The 9,485-nt window shown below is 41.4% G+C and overlaps 1 protein-coding gene across 1 annotated transcript; it reads left to right on the plus strand.

Moving 5' to 3' along the window:
• Positions 1-302: 302 nt before the first annotated feature.
• On the plus strand, positions 303-4,184 carry LOC138411392 (uncharacterized). Its single transcript, XM_069531492.1, has 2 exons — positions 303-1,690; positions 3,784-4,184. Exons 1-2 carry the CDS (start codon positions 907-909, stop codon positions 4,029-4,031), a joined length of 1,032 nt encoding a protein of 343 aa, XP_069387593.1. The 5' UTR covers positions 303-906; the 3' UTR covers positions 4,032-4,184.
• The last annotated feature ends 5,301 nt before the right edge of the window (positions 4,185-9,485 follow it).

Here is a 9,485-nt window from a genome sequence, read left to right on the forward strand (position 1 = left end):
TATGGATTAGCCTCTCCACCTGTAGTACACACCTGCTCACGCAAGACGTGAACATGCAAATGCATTAAATCCAGCACCGAATCACACATTTAAACATCTCTGTGCTAATGTAATGGAGGGCATTTTCATATGCTGCTTTTAGGTAATGTCAGAGTAGTTAGCTATTTAATCAACCAGGCTCCGTGTCACATTAATAAAGCCCCAGAGAAGTAAACAAATACGTTTTCCACTCTCATTAGGAATATTTCCGCGCTGGTGGAGCGGGAGGAAGCTGCTTGGTAATGATGTGCAGATCACATGGTAATAAATTAGACAAAACCTAGAATTAACAAACCTTGATATTTCATGAACAGAATATTATGACTTAAGGGTGAATGCATGTCCCAGTCTCATTAGGGCACTTGAGCAAAAGCACATTGGAATGAGTGAGAAAGCCGGAGATAACAGATGAGTAATCACTAGTACAAAAAATAAGTGCTCTCTCTCAGGTTGGTGAAAGGAAACTGTAAAATATAACAAATACAAGGTGTTTTGTGGTTGTCGTCCACATCTGATAACAGCAGGAGAATATAAAATCACAGAGAAAGACGGAGAGGAAAATATGGTCACGTCCCATCCATTTATCAAGTTGATGTGCAGGAGCTGGCGATTTTCAGTTTTTATTGGAGGCTTATAACTACAGGAAGGGGATTATGAAGTGAATCCTTTGTAATTAGGTCCACTGGGTGAGAGTCTTGGAAACAATAAACTTCAGAAGGAGTAAAAGTCAAGTTAATCGGACATGGAGGTAAGGCAGAGGAAGAAAACATGTTTATGTGATGGAGATGAGTATTTCACAACCTCTACTGTTATCCTGTTACAGTAATACCCCAGAGAGTACCAAGCTTATCTTTATAGTATCTTGTAATGGAGAGGGAAATCAGTCCGACCTCTCTAGCTCTGCAGACGCGTAGTCTTGAGTACCTGTCAGACATGAATGAGACGTCTTCCTCACTGTGCTCTGTCTCTAGCTACCTGCACCTCTGTGCCTCCTCTAAAGTCTTCCTCCTGGTCCCTGGCTTTGGCTTGAATATCTTCATTCTGGCCTCCACCGTATCCTGTCTGCTCAGTCGAAAAAGAAAGATAAGGAGCAACGTGGCCATGTTCATCCTCGGAAGCACCGGCTGCAACCTTGTCAACCTCAGCCTGTGGCCCATGACCATTCACTGGCGGCAGCATGGCAGCTGGCTGCTGGGCTCTCAGTTGTGCGAGGTCATGGTGAGTGCCAAACACCTGACGAGCTCCGCTTCCTTCCTCTACGTCTCCTTCATTACCTTCTCCGTTTACCTGACGGTGGTGTGCGGCCGTGGGCACCTGGTCAACAGCAGGGTGTTCCTGGCCCTGCAGCTGCTCTTCCCTTTCCTTCCTGTGGGGGTGAAGGATCTGACCCTGAGGCTCTTAGGCCGCCATGTGGATCACCTGGATCCCGTCAAGCTCACTTGCTTCTCCTTCATCAATGATGAAATCATGAGGGTCCTCTTTCTGGTAAAGACTGCCGTGTTCCTGCCGCTGAGCCTCTACTTCTACGCTCACATTCTACACACTATTGTCCAAAGTGCTAAACTCATGCACAGGAGCCAGAGAGTCAATGTTCACCTGGCAAAGGTGTTCAGCCTCATATCGACCATTACCCTCACGGCACATACACCTGGTAAGTACTTTACAAGCTTTTAGAGATGCTTTGACTCACTGCTCTTACTTAAAGGTCAGATCTGTCAAACAATAACACAACACACTACAACAAGGCTCAAGCAGTTGTTTTTTTACCCGTTTATGTTACAATCAATTGTTCCACTGCAGCTCAGCAAGGTCACGGTGCATGTGAAAGCATAAAGAGGGAACTCTGCTCTGCAAACCTTGTACTGTATGCCGCTAAAAACCTGACAGATGAAAACCTATGTGCAGGTTTACTCGTCATGTACTGCGTTCATGTATAATTTAGATAATGAAACTGACTAGCATAACTGAACCAGGGGCAGGAACCTTTTTTTGCTTTCAAAGGTAATTTAAATTTTAAGAACATCCTTCAAAGAGCATACTTAATTATTAAACAAATATATGGCACTTACCTCTCAGATGCAATGGCTGGAACTGCGTCTCATTGAGGCAAGGTGGCTGATGTCAGATGGTAATGATGATGATTCGCACAGCTTGATTTCCAGGTTTGGGTCAGTTTATTGTCTTTGCATTCCTCAGTTTGGAAAAGAGCTTCTCACAGCAGCAGGTTGCTTCAAATATAGAGATACAAACTTCAGTGACATCTCCTCGGAATTAAAAAAACTCCTCAGCTTTTTAAAGTTTTTAAAGCGCGGGCAGAGGGAGGTTGTAGCTTTGTCAACTCATTGTAATTTGGAGGACAATGATTTCAGGTTGTAGGGTCCACGCTGACCACATTAACAAATGCCTGGTTCTTATTGTTTGCTTCTCAAATCCAGATATCTTTTGTAGGCTCACCAGCATAATGTTTGCATGTCAGAGTTGTTGCAGAGTAGGCAAATTCACATCGTTGCTCCTACTGTTCTTACTACAGCGTGCAAGTCCTCCCTCATATCAAACTCCTGCAGAAGTTTCTGGAGACACATTGGCTCTGGGACAGTTTGTCTTGTAGCAGCTCGGCAGCAGCAACAATGCACCTCCACATATTCGCATTCTGGACGGAGGTTAAGCTTCTTAGCTGTTTAATAGCAAAACACACAACTTGTTGACGTGTTGTGAAAGCAGCGTGTTTGTCCACGAGTGTTTGTCCTTCTAACTCCTCCAGCTGTAAACACACGCAGGTTTTACCTTGTTCATCACTGTGACTGTGTCCAAACAAACACACCGACATGTCCTTTACTTCAACATGCAAGCATCACTCTTCGTCCACATTTCTCAGAAAACGCGACATCCCGCACCTGACTTGTTTTCCTGACAGCTGCCATGTTGGCTATCAGCCAACAAACGTGTTGCGTTTTCTTCACCCTGATCGTGGCCTGACAGGCACACACAGCCAGGGGGGCACCACCACGAAGGAAATGTTAACCCACTGTTTTATTACTGTTCTTTTGTTATCAGATTCATTCATTTATTTATTTATAAACTCATTCATTCATGTACTTCTTATTTATTTGTTCATCCATTTTTTAATTTATACATTGACCGTTTATTGAGAACTGAGAAATGGGCTTGTGGTTTATCAATTGTGGATTCAAAACTGCAGTTTGAGGCATGAGTCATAGCTCTTAGATCTATAAATGCACTTCTATAGACATAAACACAGAATAGATGAATAAAAATCTGTTTTTACTTATGATAATAATTATGATTATACGATGTATAATAACCCTGGGTCAATGTTATTCTTAATTCAACCAGTTCTATTAAAAAGTCCAAGAAAATCGGTATTGTTTGAGAAAGAGTAATATGCATCCCTCATTTAAATTTTAGAAAGTATAGTAATTGTTTATAGTTTTGGAATAAATCAACTCTGGATCAAACTGAATGAAACTTTGAGCTGAATTAACATCAGCCAATAACTGATAATAACTAATAGATAAGTGTTTTTTATGCTTCTGATGTTCACTTTAATGCTTCTTCTATTTTGTAAAGCACATGAATGATCTGTCTAAATGAATGCTCTGTACATTAATGTGCTTTGCCATTTTATTTTAATTATAGAGGATTGAATTTTACTCTTTGGGAAATGTGTTACAAACTGTATATTTGGATCAAGCAATAAATACTAACCATTCTCATGTTCTCTAGGAGCTGTATTTGCACTGATGGAGCACCTGTCTGTGTGTCAGGAGATGGTCAGAGATTTGCTGCTGGACCTGCCTCTGCTCTCCAGCCCTGTAATCCTGCTCTGTATGAATAAAGAGCTGAGGAGCCAGTGTCTGTTACTGCTGCAGCGGAGCCCGGCCAACCACTACATGGGGAAAAAATCTCTCAGCGAGACAGACGAGCAGCACAAGAGTCTGACTATTGGAAAAACAGAAACACTTCATCTCTAATTCATTAGATTGCAACCTTGAATATTTTACACTGCAATATATTTCAGAAACAGACATGAACTGGATTTGAAAAACAGAGATGTTGTTGACTTTCAGTTTGTCACTGAGGTGGATTTCAAGTTAAAAGAGACAAGAAACAAGCAAATAAATACATCAAAGTAAAGTTAACATAAGGTTTTGCTCTGTGGTGTCATTCTGTTTTTGTGCCTGCACATGCACACATGGGTGTGGTTGCTCTGGGTTGAATGTGGGTCAGATTGTAAATTCATCTACTTCAAAGACACAGTGAGTCAAACATCACAGCCCACGTGTCTGGGATCAATATGTCTGAGTTGTACTGTTTCATGTGCAGCAGTACAACATTATCGTTTAGTCATAATTTACATCCACTGCGGTTTGCAGCCTCACAATACAACTGTGAAACTCTGCTCATGCTCGACTAATGGTTGTGCAGTGACATCCAGTGGTGACGTTGTAGATTTCTCTGTATTTAATAGTAAATGTGTTTGATCTTGAATATTCTTTACAAATCCAGTTAGGTGTCTCATCAGTTTGTTTTTCTCTCATTGGTTGTGCATGTCTTCTTGATATCGAGAGTGATGGTAGCAGCATTAACGGTGTGACTTGAAAATCGTATTTGAATTGACAGAAGGTTTAAAGTGAAGTTAAAACCACCTTCAGCCATGTACTTATTTCTAATTTTTAGAAGGGGAGGGTGAGGTGATGGGTGTTCAGCTGCAACATGCAATTTCAACACTAGATATAACAAAATTCTACACACTGTACCTTTAATAAACAGGTAGTGCCCTGCTGCTGAGTACTGCCTAGTGTCAGTAGGTGGAGCTGTCTGCCCACATTTGAAACCTCTACTTCAGTAAATCATGAATGACTGAATAATATTCATTAATCTTCATGATAGATTCAGAGAGAGGGATGCAGCACCGGATAATGAATATACATATTTATGAGCCTCTTCACTCATGACTTAGATAATCTGAGCACATACAAACCACATATTTCCCCCCCACCCCGCAGCCAGTTTGCTTTAATTTCCTGGAAGCTTCTCGGGGTCACCTACAGCATGGAGCTCCCTCTGCATGACCTTTAACCCCGGTAATTTCCCATGGGCCCCTGCTGCACAGAGAAGCATATAGAAAATGGTAATTACCGATGTCTCAGACTACCCACATATTATGTTAACTAGATGAACCACAATTAACATATCACTAAAATACTCAAGTGTTTCTGCAAAGCGGATCTCATGGTGCATTGCAGCATTGCAACGTTTGTTAGCACAAGCAAAACTAATATGATCAGAAGGGACAGTTTGGGTATCAAATCATTTTAAATGTATAGAAATGGAAATGTAGGCAGTATAAGGGATAGTTAGAGAAAGTCATTTAAATAACAATATATGGGTTGTGTCTTGAGAAGCTGTGACAACACACACTATCTAATTACCAGGGGTTTTCTTTTGCTTGTATATAACATGTCCTATTATATATTGATTCATTAACACAAGTGTGGATGTGTCTTCTACGTAGGCCCATCTAGTTCTTAGCAACAGAAATATTTGATGTACTCTCATCTTTTCCTGGGAAGTGAACTCACACAGTCATGGTGCCAACTGATATAACATCACAATAATTATAACCACTACAACAATTTTTATGCAATTATAAAAATAAAAATGTATCCCCTGTAAGGCATTATATAAGATCTTTCCTGGAATCAAAGAATCATTTCAGTCTGCAGCAAGTGTCTTCAGTTGCCTAGCAACTCCAGCCCTTGTGCGCACTAATGCTGTCTGGTTTGTGGAGGTAAATCGGGGGGCAATCTGATTTCAAATTAGGTTGCATGTAGGCGGGGGTCAAACTTTGCTGTTGCGCTCAGACAGCTTTCCCAATCAGTGCTGGATTCTTGTTGTGCTTTTTGTCTTTAAGAAACAAGAAGAGGAATGTAGCTCACAAAGGGAAGCGCGTGCCGCTATTAAGATTAAGAGCATGTAAGTCCAAGGACAACAAATGGGATAGTATCTGGTGATGGGTAAGTAACATTTAGCTGTTGCCCATGTAAACTTAAGCTTACAACTTCTCCCAAACACTGAAATTAACCATGGCTGCCACCTGAGCTGCCAAGTCCCCAGGCAAGCTGTGGCTCCGTTCAAAGCATGGAAATTTGCTTTGTGGATTGCAGCCATGTCCTTACCCGGTGGTATGTATAATTGCAGCGGTGGCTCTTACATTCACATATGAAATGCAAATGCCTATAGCGATTGTTCCTCTTCTCCCAGGTTCCCTGCTTCATGTCCGTTACGCTTCGCTAAGACAATTCCACATTGCCTTCAGCGAATCAGCTCCTCTTCTATTCCTGTGTTCATTAAAGTTTCATGGCAGATTTTACTTTGATAACATATGCATATTGTATGTCATGCTGCTGGATGCAGGTAGCATCACAGGGGCTGAGAAAGTCCACATCCTTTATACTGAGGCTTTGTTAGCTGTCATATCTGTGCAGATGTGTCACTGTAAGTTACGAAACACTTTGACAGCAAAGAAGAGATATTCTATTGCGATGTTAAAACTCATCCATCCAAGCCGTCACATTGTTGTAAAAGATCCAGCATGCATTATCGTGCAGCTATTTGATATTCCATAGGTTGTCATGCTTCCTGTCCTCTTCAGTGGTGACAGGCTTCGTTTCCACAGCACATGCAATCTGTGACATGTCATTTCAGAGTTTTGATAAAGAGAATGAAGTATGAGGAATTCCAGCGTCAGACAGATGGGAAATGCAATTTCCACACTCGACAACCATATGTTCAGCTTTTCCCACATTGATTTCTAATTAAAGAATTTTTATTTAATAGGAAAGGACTATTCTCTGAAACTTGTTGCAGAGAATTTTGACAATGGTACAGACAGTTCAGGGTGTGGTCACCCACCCTTACACACTCTCTCTCTCTCACACACACACACACACACACACACACACACACTCACACACACACACACACACACACACACCTCTAGAGCCTGAGGATGACCACAAAAACATCCTGAACCCTAATGAGAACCTCAATAATAACTACAACATCAGTAGAACCAACATACAAGACCAACATTAAGCGAAATGACACACACTTACAGACACACTCACACACACACACACACACACACACACACACACACACCAAACGTGCACATGCAGTGGTGTTTCACTGACTTCAGGGGATATTGTATTGATGTCCTAAAGACATGCCTCACCTTAACCTTAATGTAAATCTTTAACACATCTTTATATTAAAAATGTAATGATTTATGTTGTGCAGGACAATTTTATCCAAGACCCCCTAATGTGATTTAGATGCAGGTCTCCACAACATGATTAATTACTGGACCACACATGTGGACCACCATAATGGTGTTTGAATGATTTTCAAGCTCGTAAAACTGTAGACTTTTAATTGTAAAGCAAAATTGGAGAAGTATAGAAATAATGTATATCTCCTCTTAGATTAGAATCAGACTAGAAGCTTTATTGTCATTGAGCAAAATACTTCAATACAGCACCTAAACATTTTTATGAAAGATCAAATGTTAAACAATGAGATCAAATATACTGATGTGTACCAGGACATCTGAGGAGAGGCCTGACAGTCATTTGATGCTGTTGAATTCAATGGGAAAAAAGTCCCAGCATTTATCTCTCTCCCTTTTTTCTCCTCCCTCTCTCTCACTCTCCCTTTTTTTCCCCTGAAGCTTTCTGATGCATTTGCGCTACTCTCTTCTTGCCCCGAAAAATCACTTTGTCACATAGCGACGCATCATTTCACATGCTAAATTTTTAAAAACTGGAACTGGAAATCCTTTCTCAGCATGCAATATCCATTAGGGGGAAAATTATTCATATGATTCTCCTACATTATTTATCACTTAATGAAGAGGAATGTGTGCCCCTCACGCTTTCACCTTTGTCACCCGCCAATACTTACCTCTCAGGATTTCAGGTGGGTCTTTACGGGATCCCACTGTGCCTTCACTAGATAATCTGGAGTGAGAAACGACTTTTGATCACATAGTAATGGGATTTAAAGTGCCCTCATTCCTCCATCACCTCTGGAAGATTCACTTCATAGAGGTCCCATAAATCTCCTCCCCAAAGGTTGTTGGGGTCTGCGTTGCTGCCTTCTACTACACATTTTCTTTATTGTGAGATTGTGAGGACAGTTTTCTGGTCTTTAGGGCAGACACACATGAATAACTAATACTGGACCCAAAACTTACACTCACCCTCTTTCCTCTCTAGCTCTGTGTTGCTGCACCATCCCTCACTGATGCACTGCAGACCGCCAGCTTGAGGAGTTGAGATATAATATAAAAACACAGGCAGAAATGTAATTTGGAAAGACAGAAAAATATCTTAGAGCACCATTGAATGCATTTATTCTGGAGACAATCATAGCCGCTGAAAATAACTGCAAAGCATCAAGCAGATCTGCCTGTGTCAAATACAAACTGTCATAGGATATTACGGTCAAGGTTGGTTCGGCTGTGTATTGGGTTAGGGAGCTTTTTTGTTGTTTTTGCCGTGCATGGGGAGCAGATGGAGTCTTTGCAGGTGGGAGAGTCGGGCTTCTGTTCTGGGTGGAGGTGGGGAGAGGAGGATGTCTGCTGCTTATGTCCCAGTCTCTCTGGGGTTCCTAATATCACAGTATTGAGGGTGATAAATGGACCTGCAAAGGCGACACTAACCAAGTGCATGGTTCAATGACTCGGTCATTTATTCTTCTTTTCTTCTTGTGCACATTCAGATGAAATAGAAAATATTAGGGCTCCTCATCACACTGGAGCTTACAGAGTGTGTGCCTGTGGACAGGAAATAGACGTATGTGAATCTTGCGTAAGTGAAATTTTACAGATGCAAACAGTGCCTGTGTGTGTTTATAATGCATTACAGTAAATGCAATCAGGTTTGACTGCTCCCTGCACATACGCTCACATGTTTGCAAATTGAGGTAAATACCAGAGACATTGTAAACGTGCAGACGCTGACCTTTCACCACAAATAAAGCATGCCACTGATGCTGCCGGCTCTCTACCCCACAGCTCATGGGTCACAAAGAACATTTATATCTGTATACACACACATGGTGAAGCACTAATGCTTTTGGCTGCAGCTTGTGGTTAAACAAACAAAGGGAAGATGGATATTTTCAACCAGGTTGAACTTGAACATTTTTGCCAGAATATTATTCAATATTTTCTGGTGTGGTCTGCAGACCCTTACGTTTGTTTACCCGTCTGCCCTTGTGGTTCTTCCTCACTTACCTGAATAATTGACATGCTCTTCTCCTTTGATATGTACTTTAATACCTTTTTCCCCAACCTTGTAATAGTCTGCTCTCCGTGCTCCTCTCCTGCTGAGTGTAGAGTGCACCTGAGCACAGTCACT

The sequence above is a fragment of the Paralichthys olivaceus genome, chromosome 9, assembly GCF_024713975.1.
Source record: "Paralichthys olivaceus isolate ysfri-2021 chromosome 9, ASM2471397v2, whole genome shotgun sequence".
In the NCBI taxonomy this organism is placed as follows: Eukaryota; Metazoa; Chordata; class Actinopteri; order Pleuronectiformes; family Paralichthyidae; genus Paralichthys; species Paralichthys olivaceus.

Coding starts and splice junctions, on each gene's coding strand:
- LOC138411392 (XM_069531492.1), top strand. CDS start 907: ATGGAGAGGGAAATCAGTCCGACCTCTCTAGCTCTGCAGACGCGTAGT. Junction 1,691..3,783: donor CCTCACGGCACATACACCTG/GTAAGTACTTTA, acceptor CATGTTCTCTAG/GAGCTGTATTTGCACTGATG.